The sequence below is a fragment of the Pantherophis guttatus genome, chromosome 2 (genome assembly GCF_059756535.1).
Source record: "Pantherophis guttatus breed Tessera chromosome 2, ASM5975653v1, whole genome shotgun sequence".
Lineage (NCBI taxonomy): Eukaryota > Metazoa > Chordata > Lepidosauria > Squamata > Colubridae > Pantherophis > Pantherophis guttatus.
Window position 1 is genome coordinate 3,119,531 of NC_142064.1, and position 23,030 is coordinate 3,142,560.

The 23,030-nt window shown below is 47.9% G+C and overlaps 1 protein-coding gene across 1 annotated transcript; it reads left to right on the forward strand.

Annotated features, from left to right (window-relative positions):
* Positions 1-972: 972 nt before the first annotated feature.
* LOC117658280 (uncharacterized) lies at positions 973-16,215 on the forward strand. The gene is made up of 3 exons (XM_034406412.2): positions 973-1,250; positions 2,725-2,776; positions 7,186-16,215. The coding sequence occupies exons 1-3, from the start codon at positions 1,050-1,052 to the stop codon at positions 16,158-16,160; spliced, it is 9,228 nt and encodes a 3,075-aa protein (XP_034262303.2). The 5' UTR covers positions 973-1,049; the 3' UTR covers positions 16,161-16,215.
* The last annotated feature ends 6,815 nt before the right edge of the window (positions 16,216-23,030 follow it).

A 23,030-nucleotide genomic window follows, 5' to 3' on the forward strand; every position in this document is an offset into this window, starting at 1 on the left:
AGAACTAGAAGGCAGGAGAAGATGCAACGGATGTCAACTAATCAAGGTGAGAATCAGCCTAGAACTAGGAAGAAATTTCCAAACAGTGAGAACAATTAACCAGTGGAACAGCTTGCCACCAGAAGTTGTGGGTGCTTCATCACTGGAGGCTTTCAAGAAGAAACTGGTCAACCACCTGTCTGAAATGGCATAGGGCCTCCTGCTTGAGAAGGGGGCTGGACTAGAAGACCTCCAAGGTCCCTTCCGGCGCTATTCTGATTGACAGATATTCTAAGATGATGCACTCCAGATGATAAACCTGAAGACACGTATGTGCGAGTAGCATCGTGGCTGATGCTGTTGTGGATTTAATAAAACCAACACAACTTTTGGGTTAATCAGAGACAATTTGTATATTGCGCAATAGGTTCAAAGCTCTGTACATGAAGCGTTGAACAAAAGACAGAAATTAGGTACAATGGTTTTATACCCTTCTAGACAAAGGATTCTGTTAACTCAGCAGTTTATGTGATCATATACATTTGTCATTTTTAATTGACACTTCCTAATTACTGTTTCATTTTATTCTTTGCCAACAGTTATAATTCTTTTTGTAGATTACTGAAGCATAGACTCAAATCATCTTCTGATGACAGACAACTTTTAACTCATGTGGATCCCCTTGACCTAACCAACCTTTAAGCTGTATGTCATTAGAATGTTCCTTTCTTCTGACAACTTAGAGGCCTCCTAGAGGTACCAAAAGGATTTTGGCTGAGTTTGTACTTTTTCCAACCGGATGCATTGCTTTTTAGAATAGAGTGAATAGAAAGTTATCCAGTGGTCATCTATCAGAGCCCGCTTCATTTACATTAATGTGATGTTCTATGTGCAAATTATAGAAAAGACTGACAATTTCCAGGAAGAGGGTCATGACAGACTCTGGTGAGATGGGATTGGTATAGTGCTGCGTGGAAACCTTTATGATGCGCTCAGAACACATCATATTAAAGATCCTGTTCATGTTTGAAACCAGCCCCAGGATCTGAGCTATTTTGGGTTTTCTCCCAATGGCAGCTCCGTGTCTTGGGTTTTTGGCTCTTCAGAGATATATCCTACTTCTCAGCAAAAATTCCCCCTTGATCTTAGTCTTCTTTATTATCTGGAAGATCCTGAAAACATTCACGGTGTGGCAGGTGACTAGCGAGTGGCTCCAAAGAAGCTTGAGATACCTCCTGAACCCCCGTAAATGGTTCTCCAAGGCAGAATCGGTAAGTTTTTGAGACATTTATCCCACAGGGAAGAAAAGGTGACTCTTCTTAATAAGGTGAATTCGAGACCTGAGCTTTGGGTCAGTAGTTCAGTCTGATGAAGAAACTTGGTGTATAACAGAAGAACAGCCAACTCTGTTCTTCTGTAAAGTTTCTTCTCTAGTCCAACCTCCTGCTCAAGCAGGAAACCTTATATCATTTCAGACAAATGGTTATCCAAACTTTTTTTGAAAACCTCCAGTGATGGAGCACCCACAACTTCTGGTGGCAAGCTGTTCCACTGGTGAATTGTTCTCAGTGTCAGGAAATTTCTCCTTAGTTCTAGGTGGCTTCTCTCCTAGATTAGTTTCTATCCATTGTTTCTTCTGGTCCTTTGGACAATAGGTTGACCCCCTCCCCTTTTCTTTGTGGCAGCCCCTCAAATATTGGGACAGTGCTATCAAGTCATCCATAGTCTTTCTTTTCATTAAACTAGACATACCATATTTTTTCGGAGTATAAGACACACCTTTTTGCCCCCTAAAAGGAGGTGAAAATTTAGGTGTGTTTTTTGCACTGAATGTAGCCCACCCACCCGCCCACTGGCCCCCACCCTTTGGCCTCTGCCTCCCAACAGTTACCTCCTTGCGGCAAGCAGCAAGCAGCAAGAAGAAACAGCTCCTTTCCGCTTCAGCACAGCCTAATTAGCACAAGTTGATTGGATTGGCCTACCAACTCTCAGCTGTTTTGCTCTCAGCTGTTTTGAGCAGGCCTCTGCTGCTTGCTGCAAGGTGGTAAATTGCTGGAGCAGATTTTTTTTTTCCAGCTATGCTGAAAACGAAAATGAAAGTAAAGCAGGCTGTTTGCTGTTTGCTGCAACGAGGCAAAATTGCTCAGACGCAAAGGGAGATTTCTTTTTCTTCTTTTCCTCACCAAAAAAGGTAGGTGCATCTTATAGTCCAGTGTATCTTATACTCCGAAAAATATGGTACCCAACTCTTGCAACCATTCTTTGTCTCATTTAGCCAGAGAAATTTGGGCTCGTTTGTGGTTGTAACTCAAGGACTACCTGTACTTAATATATATGCCTGGCAGGAAGATCTTAGAAAATGATTGTGAAGTTTGGAGGTTAGGTTGTCTATGAATGGCATTTATGGCCATTAGGCATCTAATTAAATCAATAAACATAAAAGATAAAAGGTCAGATCAAGACTGAATAGCTGGACTGTATTTACGTATGGCAGAAACTTGGCCAATCTTCCTTGGGGAATAGAAAATTGTATAAACCTGGATCATTCCGTAAGCTTTGTTGTTCACTGTATTGTATGAACCAGACTTTGGTGGATCAGGAACTTGGTTAAGTTCTGCAGAAAGAAAAACAACAGGAGGGGCCTTTGGTGCGTGGCTGTTGTGAGGGACGAGTCGAAGAGCATCGAATAACCATTTCCTCTTGGGCAAAATATACTTCTTCTTTTTTTCTTTTGTCTCTTTGCAGGTTCAGCAGAAAAGTGAGACCAGCCCAAAGGAAACTAAAACCATCGGAAAAGGTTTTAAGTCTTCTCAAGCATTTAATCTACCAATTTGTTGCAGTAATCTATCTGTCTGTCTGTCTGTCTGTCTGTCTATCTATCATCTTTAGGTTTAGGTTTTATTTGATTTATATACCGCCCTACTCCCGAAGGACTCAGGGCGGTGAACAGCCACAAGATAAAACACATAAATACAAAATTTAAAAGCAAAATAAAACCAAATTTGGCCCATTTCTTTCTTTCTTTCTTTCTTTCTTTCTTTCTTTCTTTCTTTCTTTCTTTCTTTCTTTCTTTCTTTCTTTCTTTCTTTCTGAATCATATCTGTCTGTCTATCCATCCCTATCTATCTCTGTCTGTCTGTCTATCTATCTATCTATCTATCTATCTATCTATCTATCTATCTATCTATCTATCTATCTATCTATCCATCCATCCATCTAGCCATCTAGCCATCTAGCCATCTAGCCATCTCTGTCCATCTATCTATATAACTATCTATCCATCATCTCCATCCATCCGTCCATATCTATCTATCTATCTATCTGTCTATTTATCTATCTACCCTGTTTTCCCCCAAAATAAGACATTCCCCTGATAATAAGCCCAATCGGGCTTTTGAGCACATGGCAATAAGGCCAAGCACTTATTTCAGGGTTCAAAAAAATATAAGACAGGGTTTTATTTTTGGGAAAACACAGTCTATCTATCTATCTATCTATCTATCTATCTATCTATCTATCTATCTATCTATCTATCTATCTATCTATCTATCTATCTATCTATCTTATCTACCTACCTACCTACCTACCTACCTACCTACCAACCATCTTCTCCCTCCCTCTCTCTCTTTTTCTTCTGTTGTGTCCAATTCTCGATAAGGCCTTGTAATTTTCTTGGCAAGGTTTTTCAGAAGTGATTTGCTATTCCCTGTTTCTGAGGGCTGAGAGAAAGTGGCTGGCCCAAGTCCACCCAGCTGGCTTTGTTTGTACCCAAGACGGCATTAGAACTCAGGATTCCTGTTTTTAGGCTGCTGCCTTCAGCAGGACACCAAACTGGCTCTCAGAAATGTGGACCCCTTCACAAATCTGCATGTCCCCTTGCCTGGGGGCCAAGAGAGTCCTTGTTAGTCCTCTCTGTTTCGTTCCAACTTTGCTTTCCTCTAAAAACGCTACCCCAGGAGAGCTTACCTTGTATTAATCAAGGCCTATCTTATCAAAAAGAATCAACAGGACCTTATTCCAGGACTAACCCTTTAAAACGAACGAGAGATGCAGCATTTAATTTAAAACAAAGGCAGGAGAATTGGGCATACAGGTAATCCTCAGAAACATAACCGAGCCCACAGAGTCAGGTTTTAAAGTCTTAGAAATGACTTAAGAGGATTGAGGCCATTTTGATCTCCAAAGGGAGGATGTTCCATTGGCAGAGGGTATTTCAGGAAAAGTCCATCTTCCGGTCCCTGCCAGCTGATGCTCTTTGGCTGACGGGATTTGCAACGTGCCTCTTCTGCTAGATCAGGGGTCTGCAACCTTAAATACCAGTGGTGAAATCTAAAATTTGTTATTACCGGTTCTGTGGACGTGGCTTGGTGGGGCACGGTAATGTGACTGCGTGGGCATTTTTTTTTTTTTTACTTTTAAAACCATTTTTTCTACAACCTCTTCGGCGAAGAGGTTGTTAAAAAATGCTTTCAAAAGGCTCTGATGATCCAAGCTGAGTTGCCTGATTGGCAGAGACTTTTTTTTTCTTTTAAATGCCTCTGACGATCAGGCAACACAGCTTGGATCGTCAGAGGCATTTAAAAGAAAAAAAGGGTTTTTTTCTTTTAAGAGCCTTTGATGATCCCAGCTGAGCCGCATGATCATCAGAGGCTTTTTTTTTAACTTTTAAAAGCATTTTTTCGGCCGAAGAGGTTGTAGAAAAAATGCTTTTAAAAATAAAAAAAAAGCCTCTGATGATCGCACGGCTCAGCTGGGCAATGGAGGGGGGGGCAGGGATTTTTGCTAACGGTTCTCCGAACCACCCGCCGCCATCGCTACCGGATCAGGCGATCCGATCCGAACTGGGAGCATTTCACCCCTGTTAAATACTCAAAGAACCATTTGGACCCATTTCCCACAGAAAAGAAAACACCGGGAGCCACAAAACCTGGATGGGCGTGGCCAACTCGATGTCACTCACTTCCACCGGTCACATGACTCCCCCCCAGCCACGCCTACCCAGCTGGTCATTAGGGCAGAGAACCAGTTGTTAAAAAACACCGGGAATCCGTGTTTCCGGATCCGGGACATCTTTCTCTCTCCCCTCCCTCCCTCTCTCCCCCCCTCCATCTCTCTCTGTATCTATGTCTCTCTCTCACCCCCTCTCTCTTTATCTCTCTGTCTCTGGCCTGGCCGCTTCTCCATCCTCCGCCGTCACCCTTACCTTCTCAGGCCAGGCAAAGAGTGACTGGGAGGGGAGGGCGAGGGGCGGGGCCAGCCAGTGGTGGGATCACCTGACAGAGAGCCACAGCAGAGGGCGCAAAGAGCCACATGCAGCTCTGGAGCCATAGGTTGCTGATACCTGTGCTAGATCTAGTCCAGGGTGTCAAACTTGATTTCATCGAGGGCCGCATCATGGTTGTGTTTGACCTCAGGGGGGCCGGTGTGGACATGGCCAGCTTGATTTCACTTGTTTCGGGGGCACCTGTGGCGACCCAAGGATTCTGCCAGCAAAACGGGCTCCCTAGCTCCGTTTTCAGCTGCAACAGCCTCCTGCAACCTTCTGCCAGCAAAAACAGAGCTCCATTTTCGCTGTCAGAGACCCCGCGGGTCGGTCCTTCGCTGTTTCCAGGGCAGCCCTACGGGCCAGATCTAAGCACCCTGTGGGCCAGATCCAGACCCCGGGCCTTGAGTTTGAGTTTGGCCTCATCTACTTGGACAGGTAGAGACTTTGGGGAAAAAACAAACATTGCTGCTGTAGGAAGAAAAATCCAGTCCATTTCCAAGCCGGGAGAAAGGTGCTGGAAATAAAATGGATTGGAAAGAAGGATTCTGTTTATTGATGAGCAGAACCAACCACAGCATGTAGTTCTGGGACAGCTGACCAACTGATGAGTACATGGATTTTTATAGGGTTCTGAGATGCTCCAGGGGGTTCTGCAGGGTAGTGAGCCTCATGTCCTTTGCTACTCTAATGGTGGTGGGTTAATTCTATGATGTCCTAAAGGTCATGTCCTGTTCTTAGAATTTGGGTGGGTGGGGGATGTGAATTCTTAATCCCATCAGATGGAGCTGAAGGTGTTTTGTTTGTGAATAGGCTGGCCTGGATTTCTTAACAGGCACAAAATCTCCATCTCTTTCAGGCATCTGCTGGAGGCTGTTTTCCTATGGCAGGAAGACTGGGGCTGCTTTCTGCCTTTAAGAACACGTTTTCTCCATTTCTCCTTTGGTGAAATATAATATTCTGCCTCTTTTAATATTCCCCCCAATATTTCATTCTCCACGGGTGGGGGAGCTTCCTACACTGCAGACCAGTTACATGCTAGTTTGCACAACAGTTCAGCATTTCCTGACCGTGAAAACGATTACAAGTAGTCCTTGACTTGCAACCATTCATTTAGTGACCATTCAAAGTTACAACAGCACCGAAAAAAATGACTTAGGACCGTTTTTCACACTTACGACCGTTGCAGCAACTCCATGTCATGATCAAAATTCAGAGGCTTTGAGGAAGCCAGATTCACTTAACCACCATAATACAACTTAACAACTACAGGGATTCACTTAACAACCGTGGGAAGAAAGGTCATAAAATGGGGCAAAACTCACTTAAGAAACATCTTGCTTAGCAACAGAAATGTTGGGCTCAATTGTGGACGTAGGTTGAGGACTAATCAGTGGAAGGGTTTGCCTCTCAGAGTCGCGGCTGCTCCATCGCCGGAGGTTTTGAAGAGAAGATCAAATGGCCATTTGTCTGGGATGGAGTAAGGTCTCCTGCCATGAGCAAGGGGTTGAACTAAATGACCTCCAAGGTCCCTTCCAGCCCTAGGATTCTGTGATTCGGCTGAAACATTCATCCCCTGCCCTCTTAGAGAAATAGCTTGCAAGCAGCCCTCTTCAACCGAGCGTTCAACAGAATAACAGAGTCAGAAGGGACCTTGGAGGTCTTCTAGTCCAACCCCCTGCTTAAGCAGGAGACCCTCTACCATCTCAGAGAAGTGGTTGTCCGATATCTTCTAAAAGCCTCCAGTGTTGGAGCACCCACAACTTCTGGTGGCAAGTTGTTCCACCGGTTAATTGTTCTCACTGTCAGGAAGTTTCTCCTTAGCTCGTAAGTTGCGTCATGTGAGCACCACCTCTTCCCCGTAGCCGTTTTACGTTTAAATGGGGCGGGCAAAGAGGTCCTTCAAAGAGGTCCAATGTTAGAATGATTCTTCTCCTTTGCAGGGACTACAGAAGAGGCTGCCCATCGGACACCCTACCAGCGTCTTCGTCAACTGCTCTGCAAAGAAGTAGCCTGCCAGGTGTGCAGGCGGGTAGCTCAGGAGGCCTGGCAGCTGATTTATTGGCAGCGCGCAGATGGCGGTCGCTACCCCAAGCTCAGACTCTTGCTTTCCCCTTGGCCCTGCCAGGAATCTAAAGTCTCCACCGTCACCTCAGTCGAGGAAGAACAGGAGTCCTGCCTCTGGACCTCCAGTGTGACTTCGGTCTGCGTGGGACCCGTTTGTTTTGGCCCAGAGGGCACGGCGTCCACCGATACAACCAGCCAGCATGTGGCAAGTGTCCCCATGGGGCAGAAGGCCTCGAAACCTACCCCCCAGGACCGAAAGACACGGGACAGTTTCTCTGAGGAACTGGGTGTTTATATGGAGGACTTCTCAAGCTGGTCCTCCAGCACTTATGAGACCTCATCCGTCAGTACCTGGACGGACTCTTCTGGCCACTCCACCATCATCTTCAGCAGGTTGAAGAGCCGCCGGTCCCGTAAACACCACAAAAGTTTCCTTCAGAAGCAGAAGAGCAGCAGAGGCTCACCCAAGCGAGCGTCTCCTGAGGCTGCCAAGGTAGAGGAGATGTACTTTACGCCTGTGCCCGTCTCCTTCATGAAAGAAGCCATGATTCAGAGCTTAGAGTCTCACTGGGTAGCAAAGAGGCTCCAGCATCTTCTGGGGATGTCCTGGGTCCTTCTCAGGTCCCTCAGGAGCTTCATGCCCTCTGCTCCAGTTTCCTCCTCGGGGAGGCCCCTGGGGGTCACGGTTGTGGTGAGAAGGCCTCGGGTCCTCGCCTTTGTAGCTGCCAAGACCAAAAAGAAGCTGGAGCTTCACCTGAAGAAGAGAGTCCATCTGAAGCATTGGCAGCTGCCCAGGAGGGTCCAAGAAGCTCTCAGACACATGAAGCCTCCTCCTTCTCTGCCCAAGAGTGAAACTTCCCTAGTGCAAAAACTGGGCAGGAAGGCCAAAAGGTCAGTGGTCACAGGTCCACCGTTGCTCCAGAGATCGTTGGATGTCATCCAGATGAAGGTGAAACTTCACCTGGCTAAGAAGTGTGTTGAAATACAAGCGGAGGCATTTCCAGAGGTGGCCCTCCGCTCCTGGAGGTGCTCAGTCTGGTTGGCCAAGCAGTCTCTGCCCAAGCTGGTATCTCACGCGGACAAACCCTCGCAAGCTCGCTTGGTCTCCCTCCCCTTCGTGCTCCCCCAGGATGCTAAGAAAATGGAGTTGGCTGTGCAGAGATGGCGCCTGAGTTCCTGTTGGGACCTGGGAAAGCGGTACGTAGAGTCCCTGGTTACAATGGCCCCTCCTCCAGCTTCCTCCAAGCCCCTCCCAGGCAGGAGGACAGCTTCCGAATTCTCAGGGGCACAGACCCCATTTCTCCAGCAGCGGGGGCGAGAAACCTTGGAAGCCCATGTGAGAAAAAAGAGACTGCAGCATGAGTGGGGCCTCCCCAGTGTGATCAGGAGATCCCTGAAGGCTTTCCTGCCAAGCGTGGTCCCGCGGGGTTCCATCCTGCGGAAGACCAGGAGCCGCCTTGAAACTCTGCCACGGAAACTTGGCTTTCTTCCTGAGGACACCTGCATTCTCCTGGAGTTCCACCTTCAGAGGATGAAGCTCCAGCAAAGGTGGGGCTTGCCTAGAAGAGTCCTTGAGACCTACCGACGGCTGTTTCCAGAAGTTCCTTCTAAGGAGAAGAGAGTGGCAGTAAAGCCCTTTTCTCAGCAGCCCAGACTGGGGATAAGACCACTGCCAGGACGTCCCAAGCAGGAAGAGGAGAAGGCTAGGAAAATTCAGGGCCTTGAATTATGTCCAGTTCACCCACTCCTCATGTTAAAAACGAAAGTCTTGAAGAAACTGCAGGTCCATCTGACTAAGAAACATTTGGAGGTGTGCTTGCAAAGCTTTCCTGCTGCCCCACGAGTTTCCTGGAGATCTTCTCGATGGTCTCAAAAGAGACCTCTCCCCAAGCTCATCCTTCCGGGTCTGAAGACTCCCCAGATCCGTGTCTCCTGCTCCTCCTGTGACTTGGCAGCCATGGGTCGGATCGAATCGGCATTGCAACGGGGCCGCCTCTCCTCTCTCTGGGGGCTCAGCCTCAAGTACATGGAAGCTGTTACTGAGATGGCCACCGTCGTCCAGCAGGATGCAGAGAGGCCGCGTCCACCTGACGGGACCAAGGAATTTAGCTTTCGGTTTGCAGAAGGGAAGACCCCATTCTTCCAGCCGTCGGCCAGGGAGGTCCTAGAGATGCACCTTAGGAAGAAAAGGATCCAGCACCAGTGGGGTCTTCCTTCTCTGGCCCAAAGATCCTTGCAGAGCTTCATTGGCCACATGTCCCCATTGCGTCCTTCGAAGGCTGTCACTCACGCCTCCATCCTCCCTCGAGAGCTACTTTTCCTTCCTCGGAAAGTCACCAACTTCCTAGAGTTCCACCTTCAGAGGATGAAGCTCCAGCAAAGGTGGGGCATGCCCAGAAGAGTCCTTGAATCCTGCAGACGCCTGTTCCCGGGGTTTTTCTACAAGGAGAAGACCACACAGTTGGTGAAACAGTATTCTCGGAAGCTCAGTCTGGGGATAAAAACACGGCCAGGGGGCCTTGTAAAACCTCGACTGGACATTCGGAAGACGCGAGGAGTCGGATTACGTCCAGCTCAGTCACTTTGCAGGTTAAGCCTTCAGGCCTTGAAGAAGCTGGAGGTCCACCTGACTAAGAAACATTTGGAGGTGTGCTTGGAAACCTTTCCTGCTGTCCCCCGTTTCTCTTGGCGATGTGTCTGGTTGTCTACAAGCAAGTCCCTTCCTAAGCTGATCCTTCCTGGTCTCAAGACCCCCCAGACTCGTAGGTCCTGCCTCTCCTTTGACTTGGAAGCCATGGGACGGATCGAAGTAGCTTTGCAGCGAGGTCACTTGGTGTCCCTCTGGGGCCTGGGTCTGAAGTACGTGGAGACATTGGCAGCTATGTGTCCTGGAGGACCTTCAGCCAAGTTCAAAGAGGTCCCCTTTGAGTTCTCAGAAGTAAAATCCCCCTTTTTCAAAAATGCGGTCAAAGAAAACTTAGAAATGCATGTTAGGAAGAAGAGACTACAGCACGAGTGGGGCTATTCTACCCTGGTCCAGAGGTCCCTTAGAAGCTTAATTGGAGAAGCACCCCAACGGCACCGTGGTCTTCTGAAGGTCCTAACTCAGACTTCCTCGCTTCATCTAGAGTTGCGTTTCCTTTCTGAGCCGATCAAACAAAACCTAGAGCTCCACATTCAACGGATGAAGCTGCAGCAAAGGTGGGGCGTCCCCCAGAAAGTCCATCGGTCAGTAAAGCTTTTTCACTCACTAGTTCCGGAGGAGAAACCTCAAGCCAAGTTTGGCCTTGGAGAAACTCAAAAAGTTCTCCTTCCAAAGAACGAGGGATGTCTGGAAGAACTCCTTAGATATACTCTGGAGACCCATCTCAAGAAAAAATCCCTGGAGATTAAATTCCAGTTAATAGGATATGGCCCCATCAAGCGTGCTTTTCTTCCTAAATGGTCTTCTGTGTCCTCGGAAATCAAACCCAGAACCTCTTGCTTGTACTTTGTGGAGCAGGACATTGTGGAAAAGATTAACTTGAACATTAAACGCAAGCATTTAATGCATCTTTGGGGCCTTCCCAGTATCTACACTAAATCCTTGAACAAGATGTTTGGCAACGTTATTGCAGGAAGTCCGCCGCTAGAGATGTCCAAGCTTAGGAGGTGGACTCTGGAGAAGAACATTGGCCGGGAGAGTCAAGCAGCCGATGCAATGGATTCCAGAACAAAAGAACTGAGATTCTCAAGGAAAGGTCCATGTTTTGTCCAAATTGAGATTTTGGACCTTCTGGAGACGCACGTCCGGCGCAAGAAGCTACAGCATGAATGGGGCTTACCATCCATGGTTCAAAAATCTCTTCAGGCCTTCACTGCACTCTCTTTAAAACCAGAACGGCTCTTGGAGGGGCTTGGCATTGCCACCTCCAGATCGTCGGGTGCATTAAAAGTGACAATTAAAATAACCAAGAACTTGTTTTTCTTGGATGTTGCGATGCAAAAGCTGCTGGAGGCTCACATGAAGACCCGAACTGCAACCCATCGATGGGGTCTTCCCAAACGTGTCCAGGAATCATTGAAAATGTTTCTGCCCCCTGCTGCTTCTTCCCAAATTGAGGGCGACCAGGGTCAAGCCGAAACCCCACGGCACGCCTACAACCGGCTCTTCCAGACTGCCGCAAAGCAACAGCACAAAGCAGAAAACATACGTTGTGTAACCTCAGTCAAGAGGGCTCTCCCCAAAGCTGACCTTCTAGGAGAAACGTCTCGAGAAAAAATTTCGAGGTCTGGAAGAGAGACTCAGAAGAGGACACCTGGCAAAGAGACCACCCTGATGTTCGTTAAAGAGGAAGACTTGGAATTTATGGGATTACACGTACGGCACAAAAGGATTCAGCACGAGTGGGGATTACCAACTCTTGTGCAGAAATCTCTGCAGGCTTTTGCACCAGTCCCACCTGAGCTTCGGGAAAGGTCCTTGACAGGTCTGGCTCTGGAGAGTTTGGAAGATGGAAGAACCCATCGTGAATGTCATTTGGGATTCCACCTGCAAGAGGGAGTTAATGCATCCTGTTCCAGAAGAGAAGGACCACCATGGTGGACCTCATCCTGGAAAGAAGCCACCATCAAGCCTATGAAGAACATCCACCAGAGGAAACCAGATGCAAGACCTAGTTCCAGCTTTCTGGCAGCTGCCATCAGTTCCCCCGAGGTGAAGCTGCTTTCCTACGTCCATACGTCCTGGGATCTTCTGGAGTTTCACATCATCCACAAGAAGATCCAGCATGCGTGGGGACTGCCATCTGCCATCTTGAAATCTCTGGGCATTTTTGCTCCATTTCCACTCGACCTACAGAAACATACCAGAAGGAGAGCTCAGAGGAGTCCAGAAGACAAGGCAGATGTGAAAACGAAGGCCCAGCAGCTTTGGTTTCTCAACACAAGTACACAGCAACATCTGGAGACCAGCGTGAGAACCATGGTCACAAAGCATAGGTGGGAGATTCCAAAACGGATTCAACATCTGTTTCATCCATTCCTCCCTCCTCGGCCCTCTTCCCAGGTTTCAGCACAGCCTCTCTGGTCTCACAGGTATAGACGGCCTCAAGACACATCACTTGCTCCCCAAATTTCAGCACCATTGCAAAAGGCAAAGCACCATTTGGGGGCAACGGAGATACCCCAAAGAGCATTACAGGTTAAGACTACTGAAACAATGAGGTTCTTATGTCCCAAAACGATGCTCTCTTTCCTCCCTGTTGAGGAGAGGGACCTTCTGGAATTTCACATCCGACAAAAGAAAATCCAGCACATGTGGGGCCTACCATCGATGGTGCTTAGATCTTTCCATGTCTTTGCCCCGAATCTTCTTCAACCAGAGAGGACTAGTGGGAAGACCACATCTAGGAAACCCAGAAGGGGGACAAGAGATGTGCAGATCCTTACTCAAGACCTCGATTTCCTCAGCATTAAGGTGAAGGAACGCTTGGAGGCCCACCTGAGACATCGTACGTCAAAGCACAAATGGGGCCTTCCAGAAAGAGTCCGGCGATCTCTGAGGGCCTTCCTGCCACCCAGATCTCCTTCTCATCCTGGGATGATTGGATCCCAGCATCTCTTGCCTTTACGACCCAAATCCTTACAGACAACTGAAGACATCTATGAACCGGTGATGTTTATGCCCGAGCCCAAGCAGAAGAGTTTAGAAAAGCCCAGGAGCAAAGTTGGCAAGAAACAAAGAAGGTCTAGACAAACTAAAACCCAGACTTGTTTTGGTACCAAAATGGTGCTCTCTTTCCTTTCAGAAAGCAGCCGGAACCTTCTGGAATTCCACATCCAACGAAAGAAAATCCAGCACGCGTGGGGCCTACCATCGATGGTGCTTAGATCTCTCCATGTCTTTGCCCCATATCTTCTTCAGCCAGAGAGGACTAGTGGGAAGACCATGTCGAAGAAGCCCAGGAGGGACAAAATAGATGTGCAAATCCTTACTCAAGACCTCATTTTCCTCAGCATTGAGGTGAAGGAACGCTTGGAGGCCCACCTGAGACATCGTACGTCAGAGCACAGATGGGGCCTTCCAGAAAGGGTTCAGCGATCTCTCAGGGCCTTCCTGCCACTCAGAACTCCTCATCCTGGGATGACTGGATTCCACCCTCTTTTGTCTTTACCACCCAAATCCTTACAGACAACTGAAGATGTCTATGAACCGGTGATGTTTAAGCCAGAACCCAAGCAGAAGACTTTAGTAAAACGTAGTGTTGGCGATAAGAGACAGGGAGCAATAGGCAGGTCTCAGCAAACTGAAGGCCAGAGTTGCTCTGGGACCAAGATGGGACTCTCTTTCCTCCCAGAGGGCAGCCAGAACCTTCTGGAATTCCACATCCAGTGGAAGAGAATCCAGCATGCGTGGGGTTTGCCGTCAGCCGTGCTACAATCGTTGCAAGCTTTTGCTCCACATCTCTTTAAAGCTGAGAAGTGCACTACAGGGACGATGGCCAAGGTTCCCCCATGTGATGGAGGAGAAGTACAAATCCTTAGTCAAGACCTCAATTTCCTTAGCGTTGAGGAAAAGGAACGCTTGGAGGCCCACCTGAGACATCTTACGTCGGAGCATCGATGGGGACTTCCCGAAAGGGTTCAGAGATCTCTGAGGGCCTTCCTGCCCCCCAGATCTCCTCCTTGCTCTGAGATGACTGGATCCCTGCCTCTCTCGCCATATCCACCCACAGCCACCTATGTGCAGCCTTCGTGGACTTCCAAGGGGACAGAAGATACTCAGATCCTGCCACCTTCCTCTCCTTCTTCATACATCGCCAGGGATTACATGCCCAATGTTGGTAAACTTGAAAGAAGAGTCAGCTTCCAAAAAGTGAAGTTTGCAAATGGAAGAACCACGCCAAGGGTGAAGAACAAGACGCCTCTTCCAGGTTTTAAGGCAAAGATGGTCAGCTGGCAGAAGGAAGACGGTTCTCAGAGGACAACCGAACAGAGAGGCACTCTAGAAGGGCTGACTCCTCCTCCGAAACCTTCAGCTGCTAGCAGGGAACTGAAAAGGTCTCCTAAGATACCCAGCTATCTCTCCTGCCATTCATCAGCTTCCAAGGAAACCTCCATCTCCTCGTCAAACTCTGACAGACAACCAAAATGGTCAGAGAAAAAGAAGAAGAAAAAGAAGGAAGTCCACTGGAAGAGAGGGGAAGCTCTGGTAGTTGATTCCTCTCTACTGGCAGAAGACAATGAAGCCCAGGATTCCCCTTGGTCCTCAGGAGACGACATGGAGGAATCAGAAGAGTCCTCAGGAGACGACATGAGCCATTCTTCTCTCCAAGAGCCAGAAGCTGCCAAGATGTATTGCAGGCCTTGGGAGGTTCGACCATATCGTGCTCCCACCTCTCAACTAGTCTCATATTTCTTCCCACACCATGTTCATGTTCCCAATTCTTCCTACGAGGATGTTGTAGCCAGATGTTACAGGCAGGTCAGGAGGGAGCGTCATGCAACACAGAGCAGCAGGCTACAAAGGAGAGGAAGGAGGCTTACGTGGAGAGAGTTCCTTGGCCACTCTCTGGGAGAAGCAACCTGGTGCCAAGCCTTTTTTAGAACCCAAATGCTGGAACACTGGTCTTCTGAATGCGAAAGGTTCCTCTGCCTGCAGTATCCTTCATCCTCTAGACAAAACAGGTTGTCCACAGAAGACCACGGTGTTCAACCAGAGAGTAGAAAGGGCCCCCTTCAAAAGCAAGACTCCGTAAGGACAGATGTTGAACTTCAGGTCCATCATGAAAGTTGTAGCTTGACCCTGAAGGCAGATAGTAAGGAAGAGGGGAGGATGGAAAGTGTCACCTTTTCCATCACTAAGGAGCGGAGCCTTTTGTCCCTGGAGACCAGATCCCAAGGCAGCCCAGAAGATAAAGACGTGAGGGTCGATGATTGGGATCAGGGAAGAAGGTTGGAGGTGAAATGGGAAGACCAGAACAAGGGGGCAGAAGAGTCCCTCAGAGAAGAGATGGGCAGCTGGAGATTGGCTACTTCCTCAGCAGTGAGACACCCCCCAAATTTAGCTGCGGATGCTGCCCTTTCCTTGGTGGCCCCCTCAGAAGAACCAAGTGATCTGGTCTACAGCACAGTGGCAGAAGCAGTGATGGGATCAACTGAAGATCATGGCATCCTAAAGCCAGGTAAGATTCCAGAACGCAAGGATGTGGTCCTCTGGCTGAAAAGGCAGACTCCAGTAGACCTCACGCAAGCAGAAGCTATGGGGCAGGACAGTGGGGTGCAACGTCCTCTCCCTAGAGGGATGAGGCCTATCAGCTGTTCACCTGGAAGGCCCCCAGAAGCCAGGAAGAAGAAACAGGTGAAGGTCAGCTGGTCTACCAAGGAAACACGCCAAGAATGTCGTGTCATCAGAAGGCTGGTCTTTGACCCGAAGCTCAGCCAGGCTTTGGAGGTTCCTAGACAAGGGGTCCACAAGACACCCCAGGAACAGAGGTCTCCAGATAGTGAGAAGATGACCATTTTGGGTAACATCCTGGAGAAAAAATTGAACTTGCAACAGGGACTGTTCATTTGGAGACAGAGCCCGAGACCGAATGAAAAAGAAGGAAGGGGCCGAAAGAGAGATAAAAGGGAAAGAGGCGGAGGAGGACAGGCAGGGAGACTACCGCAACCATCATCCACTTCCATGGACAAGCAGAGTTCCGTCCTCAGCACCATCCTGCAGGGGAAGCTCCATCTCTGCAGGGACATCCTGAAAGGAAAGCTCTGTTTCTGGAAGAAAAGCCAGGAAAAGCCAGGGGGGCTTTCCAAAACCAGGAGAACTGGGAAATCTGGTGGGGCAAGTGGAAAAAAATCGGGGGGCGGCTAAGTAGGAGAGCTCTATTCTGCAGTACCTTTTCACCAATAAATCTTCATTTTTGGCAGCGTTGTGTCTAGGGTCTGCCGTGCCTGGAAGAACATAGAATAACAGGATTGGAAGGAACCTTGGGGGTCCTCTAGTCCACCCCGGTCCACACAGGAGATCTTATACCATTCTGGACCAAAGGCTGTCCAACCTCTTCTTGAAACAAATAGCTTCTAGTTTCTTCTTGAAAACGTCCAATGATGGAGCATCCACAACCTCTGGAGCAGTGGTGAAATCCAAATTTTTTTACTACCAGTTTTGTGGGTGTGGCTTGGTGGGCATGGTGTGGTGTGGCTTGGTGGGCGTGGCTTGGTGGGCATAGCAGGGGAAGGATACTACAAAATCCCCATTCCCTCCCCACTCTGGGGCCAGCCAGAGGTGGTATTTGCCGGTTCTCTGAACTACTCAAAATTTCCGCTACACGGTTCTCCAAAACCTGTCAGAACCTGCTGGATTTCACCCCTGCTCTGGAGGCAAGCTGTTTCACTGATCAATTAACTGAATAACAGAATTGGGAGGGGCCTTGGAGGTCCTCTAGTCCAACCCCGTGCCCGAGCAGGAGACTTTATGCCATTCTGGACCAACGGCTGTCCAGCCTCTTCTTGAAAAAACCTCCAGAGATGAGCACCATAGACTGGTCACTCATCTGCTTCTCAGAAGATGGGTGTGTGTGTGTCATTTTTTTTTACCGCTGGTTGGGGCTGGTATACTGTAGGTAGTCCTCAATTTACGACCACGATTGAGCCCAGAATTTAGTTGCTAAACAAGGTGGTAGTTTATTTTATTTAATTAATTTATTTATTTATTAAATTTGTATACTGCCCTTCTCCTTTTGGACTCAGGGCGGTGAACAGCCAAAATAAAAACATTTGTACACAAAAGTTAAAATAATTATTAAAACTAATTAAATGAAATTTGGCCCATAATTTAAAACATATCAATTAAAATCAGTATCAGTTAAGGGAATCACACCCAATTTTTTTAACCTTGTTTGCTATGGTTGTTAACCATCGCTGTTGGTTATATGGTCATTAAGTGAATGACCTGATTTTGAAGTTGATTTTGCTTGTCAGAAGCTAGCTGGGACGTTTGCAGAAGGTGTTCATATGACCCCGGGATGTTGTGAGTACATGCTGAAATTTGTGTGCCCAAATTTCCCCCTCAGCCATCCCTTGTGCATCCTCCATTTCTCCCTCTTGACCCTTGAGCCTCTGGAGGCTCCTACCTCTGTTCTCTAACTCAGGGGTCCCCAAATCCCCAGGCCATGGCCCACTACAGGGGTCCCCAAACCCCCAGGCCATGGCCCACTACAGGGCCCTGAGCTGTTCACAACCGGGCTGTCCGAAACGGCGGGCAAGCACGTGCATCCACACATCCCCATTTGCACGAGCAGCAGGCAAGCGCACGAGCACATGCTCCATTTCTCAAGCTCAGACTCAACCCCTCCAAGACCGAGTGGCTGTGGCTTCCAGCATCCCGGTATAGTCAGCTGGCTCCATCACTGACAATTGGGGATGAGATTTTGCTCCCCACAGAGAGGGCCCGCAACTTGGGTGTCCTCCTGGATTCACGGCTATCTTTAGAAGATCATTTGATGGCCGTGGCCAGGGGTGCCTTTTATCAGGTTCGCCTGATCTGCCAATTGCGTCCCTTTCTGGATCGCGACGCCTTGCGCACGGTCACTCATGCCCTAGTCACCTCCCGTATGGACTACTGTAATAGTCTCTTCATGGGGCTCCCCTTGAAAAGCACCTGGAGGCTCCAACTGGTCCAGAATGTAGCCGCGCGGCTGATTATGGCCGCAGTTCATTGCGCCCATGTAACACCTCTCCTACGTGAGCTGCACTGGCTCCCGGTGGTCTTCCGGGTGCGATTCAAGGTGTTAGTTATCACCTTTAACGCGCTCCATGGCTTAGGACCTGGGTACCTACGAGACCGTCTTTTGCCACCAATAGCCTCCCACCGACCAGTTCGTTCTCACAGGGAGGGACTACTCAGGGTACCGTCAGTCAAATTATGCCGACTGGCGACTCCCAGGGGGAGGGCCTTCTCTGTGGGGGCTCTAACCCTTTGGAATGAACTGCCTCCGGAGATACAGAATATCCCTGATATTTTGACTTCCGGTTTGGTTTCCGCCGCCGCCGGACGGTCTTTCGGGACCGCCAGCCTCACCGCCTGTAAAGAGCCGTCTCTACAGCTGAGAGACGGCTCGAAAAACTCCATCTCCTTAGGAGACGTGAGATAGAGCCGGCGTGGATAGGTAGAGCCCTCTGCGAACTCCCCAGAGTTTTTTTTTACTCTTGGGGAGGAAGCAGAATGTGGCTCCCTATACAGCTCGCCGTTGCTCCGGGCGTCGGGGGAACTCTGCTTCTTGCAGAGCCAGGCGATGGGACCAAGCCAATTAACGAAATCTAACATATTGCCTGAACAAATGGGATGAAATCTGGACTTGGGACCCTAAATCGCAAGTATTTCTAACAATCCTATGAGTGATTTTAAAAGTGAAGAAAGAAAGTTATAATAATTTTAATTAGCAATTTTATGATGTTTGTGTATCTATATTTTTCTTGACTGTACACCGCCTTGAGTCCTACGGGAGAAAGGCGGTATAGAAATATAATTAATTAATTAATTAATTAATTAATTAATTAATTAATTAATTAATAAATAAATAAATAAATAAATAAATAAATTTCTGCGTGTAGCAGGTGTGTGTGCCACTTCGTGCAAATGGAGTTGCGCGAGTCCACACTTAACCTGCCACTTGTGTGAAACCATCCCCTCTCCCCACTCCCCCGTCCCGCCGGTCCACAAAGCCGGAAAGTTTGGGGAATCATTTCCTAAGCAGCCTGTCAACCTGGCCATCATCGTTTTTCCTTCCAGCCGGCTGCCATGGAAACAGGGAGGGAGGGAGCAATGGGCATGTCACTGCATTTTTGTATTTGTCAGCTGTGCTCCCATTCTGAGATTTACGGTAGACTGTCTGACTCTTATCTCAGAAGCCACTGCGCATGTCCACATTCCTTCTTTCACTTTCTTCTAACTTTCTTTGTTCGCCTGCCAAGAGGCAAGGCAGGAACGCTGCCAAGATGTAATTAATAGCTAGTAAGATGTTTTTACTTTCTTTATAATAAAATGAGTTTTATTAGAATATATCTCGGGTTTATTTTCTTAAAGTATACTCCAAGGGAAAAGTCACAATCCATTCTCTAATCAAGGTGCAATTACCCAAAAGCAGAATGGGATTAATTGCCACCCTGACAGGGCATTTGGGAGGGGAAGAGTGCAGGTGATGTGAGAGTGGAATTGCTGACAACTGATGGGGAGGCATGGACTCGGAGAGGCCAGCTTCGGTTGTTTTAACAGCTTCAAGGCCAACCGTCCTGGGAACGGCGTGCACGAGGGCGGCGCGGAGCACCTGGACCAGAGACTTTCTCAAAACATCTTCCTGGCTGATGATTGGACTATATTAGCCTGACTACTGGGGTGTAGACTCGGGGGGCTATTTTCAATTTGTCTTTTTCCCCGCGCATTTGCTCCAGACCTTCCCAGGCTTTTGCTGCATTCAGTTCTTTCTTTAGTAAAAGTATCTTTTCTCTTGAGTTTATGGAGTCAAGGGTTTTCTTTCCTAGGAACTGATCGGAGGCAGCCCTGACGCAGCCTCTTCACCCAGATCAGAGCTATCCCCACGAATAAAGGCGAGATTTTCAGTCCGTCTTGAAAGAGCGTGGCAGATTTGTAAGGCTGACGTCAATCCCAGTAGATCAGGGCAGTGGCGAAATCCATTTTTTTTACTACCGGTTCTGTGGGCGTGGCTTGGTAGGCGTGGCAGGGGAAGGATATTGCAAAATCCCCATTCGCTCCCCACTCCAGGGGGGAGGATATTTGCAAAATCTCCATTCCCACCCCACTCTGGGGCCAGCCAGAGGTATTTGCCGGTTGTCCTAACTGCTCAAAATTTCAGCTACCAGTTCTCCAGAACCTGTTGGATTTCACCCCTGGATCAGGGTGTCAAACTCAAGGCCCGCAGTGGCTAGGTGCTTGGCGCTGACCACGAGGCACCCTGTAAACAGCAAAGGACCGGCCCACTGTGCCTCTGGCAGCAACAATGGAGCTCGGGAGGGCCACGTGCACACACACCCCGAGCTCAGTTTTTGCTGGCGGAGGGCTGCAGGAGGCCATCGCGGCTGAAAACCGGACCCAGAGAGCCGTGTGTGCCCCCCCCACCTCCATTTTTGCTGGCAGAGGGCTAAAAACAAAACAAAAAGAAAAGGAGAAATGTTTTTCCTTTTGCCTTTGAGCATGCAAGAAGGGACAGGAAAGGAGAAAGGGAAAGAGGAAAGACAAAGGAAAAGAAGGGAAGATGGGAAGAGAGCAAGGAAGGAAAAAGAAGGAATGAGGGGAAGGAAGAAGAAAAGAGAGGGAAGAGGGAAGGAAGATTATAATGAGAGTGAGGGAGGGTCTGAGGGAAGTCCTGCCTTAGCACTTGGTCACCACCACAGGTGCCCCCCCCCCGACGAGTGATGTCGAGCTGGCCATGCCCATCCTGACCACACACACACACACACACACACACACACACACACACACACACACCCAGGTCAAACCCAACCCTGACGTGGCCCTCAATGAAATCGAGTTTGACACACCCCTGCACTAGATAGATCATACCAAAACAGACCATCAACTGCAGGAGATCCAGAAACATCTTTATGGAGAATATCTCAAATGGTTACATCATGGCCACTGGACCAAAGTTTATTAAAACTGAAGACGTTTCGTTACTCATCCAAGCAACAACTTCTGTCAAAAGGAAAATCTGGGGTAGGCAGAAAATGAGACTCTCATTGGAAAGAACCAACTCTTGGCCATGCAAATAAAAGGATTTCCCCACCCCCACCCCCCCAAAATTGCCCCTGGCTATAACAACATCATCTTGCAAAGTCTGTCTGTGCTGGATATTTTCCTCTTTATACTCCAGTGTGTCAACTTGCAAAGCTTTCAAGTTGCCATGAGCAGGAGGGAGGGAGAACTGAAGTGAATTCCAGACATTCTTTCTGACGGCAATCAGAAGGAGGGTGTTAGGTTTCACAGCCAGCCAAAGTGGTTAATTGGAGAATGTGATTTATGACATGGCCAGTGGGGAGGGGAGAGACAGGGTCATAGGGGAACGTAAATCTACGGAGGATCAGTCCTAACTTCATCCCAGTATTGCCGGAATGATGCTCCTAATAAATGAATATATTTCCTTTGAAGTTTGGATCATGGCTCATGAATTAATTAGGGCATCTTTCGGAAACTTGACACAGTGAAGTTATTCTCTGCCTCAACAATTCTATGACCATCACTAAGTGTTGCATCTTATGATTTATGATGGATGTATTTTTACGATGACTACGATTGTGACTTGTTGCTTGTATGCACACTGAGAGCCTATGCACCGGAGACAAATTCCTTGTGTGACCAATCACACTTGGCCAATAAAGAATTCTATTCTAACTTTTAAGATGTGGGGAACTCCCAGAATTCCCCAGCCAGCAAGCATTTTAAAGTTCATCAGTTTAAGAAACATTGATTCAGGTAATAACGGAGGTGTTTGCAGACCAGCCAGACGGAATTGCTTGACCGATGGAATCCATGCCAGGCCTCTTCTGCTGGAAAGAATGGGGCAGGCCGATGCTGTTGAGGTGAGATGGCTCTTCATAATTTTGGCTAGCGCAACAGATTCATCCCTATTGGTCCCCAAAACCTTGGCAAGAGTAACTAATGGTTTGAGCAGTCCCAAGCTGGACTACTGCAATGTATTCTACATAGCAATAGCAGTTAGACTTATATACCGCTTCACAGTCCTTTCCAGCCCTCTCTAAGCGGTTTACAGAGTCAGCCTCTTGCTCCCAACAATCTGGGTCCTCATTTTACCGACCTCGGAAGGATGGAAGAACTTTGAGCCTGGTCAGATTTGAACTGCCAAATTGCAGGCAGCCGGCAGTCTGCAGAAGTAGCCTGCAGTACTGCGCTCTAACCACTGCGCCACCGTGGCTCATGGGACGGTCTTTGGAGATGACCCAACAACTCTTCAGGAACTATATTGCAAAGGCAATATAAGGTTGCAAATACGCTTTTAACTACTTTTAGTCGATAATTGACAGCCAGGCTGGGATTGATTAAATCATGCAAATAATAGCAAACAGGGAAAATCCCTTATAATACAAATTGCCCTGAGCATACAAATGTGGCTTTCCAGAATCAGCAATTAGACACCAAAGAAAAGATATTTGCAAACTAAGATAAGGGCATCCCTATTGGAGCTGCATGTCCACCAAATTAAGCATGACAAAGGGCACATTCATACACATCTCACAAAGGACCAACATTTAGGGTTGCCAGGTGTCCACTATTTGAGTGGAGAGTCCACTTTTTTCACATTATGTTCGCTATTTTTTTTCACAAAATAGTGGACATTTTTTTTTATTCAAAAGCTTTATGATGAAATGGTACGTAAGTTTTGCGAGTCAGAATTCCATGAAGTTTTGCGCCATGTTCCAACACGTTGGTTAAGTTTGTTTAAAGCGGTCGAAAGACTTTTTAAACTGGATACCTCTAAAATCGTATTTTATTTCTCTTGGATCTGATGAGTGCCATAAGGTTATCTGGGACCTTATTTCGGATCAGGAAAATGAACTCGCAAAGGACGATGAACCAACAATTTCAGAATTGTATTTATATTTCACGCACTTCTTCATGTCAATAATGCAAGACACCCTACTGAAGCTGGAAAGCAAGAAAATTCTTGCATGTGATCTTCACATTATCATGTGTAAGCTGCGTGATTCT

Bases quoted from the DNA above. Each gene is read 5' to 3' on its own strand.
- LOC117658280 (XM_034406412.2), top strand. From the start codon at position 1,050: ATGGCAGCTCCGTGTCTTGGGTTTTTGGCTCTTCAGAGATATATCCTA. The intron at 1,251-2,724 runs GTAAGTTTTTGA...GTCTCTTTGCAG, and splicing joins GGTTCTCCAAGGCAGAATCG to GTTCAGCAGAAAAGTGAGAC. The intron at 2,777-7,185 runs GTTTTAAGTCTT...TCTCCTTTGCAG, and splicing joins AACTAAAACCATCGGAAAAG to GGACTACAGAAGAGGCTGCC.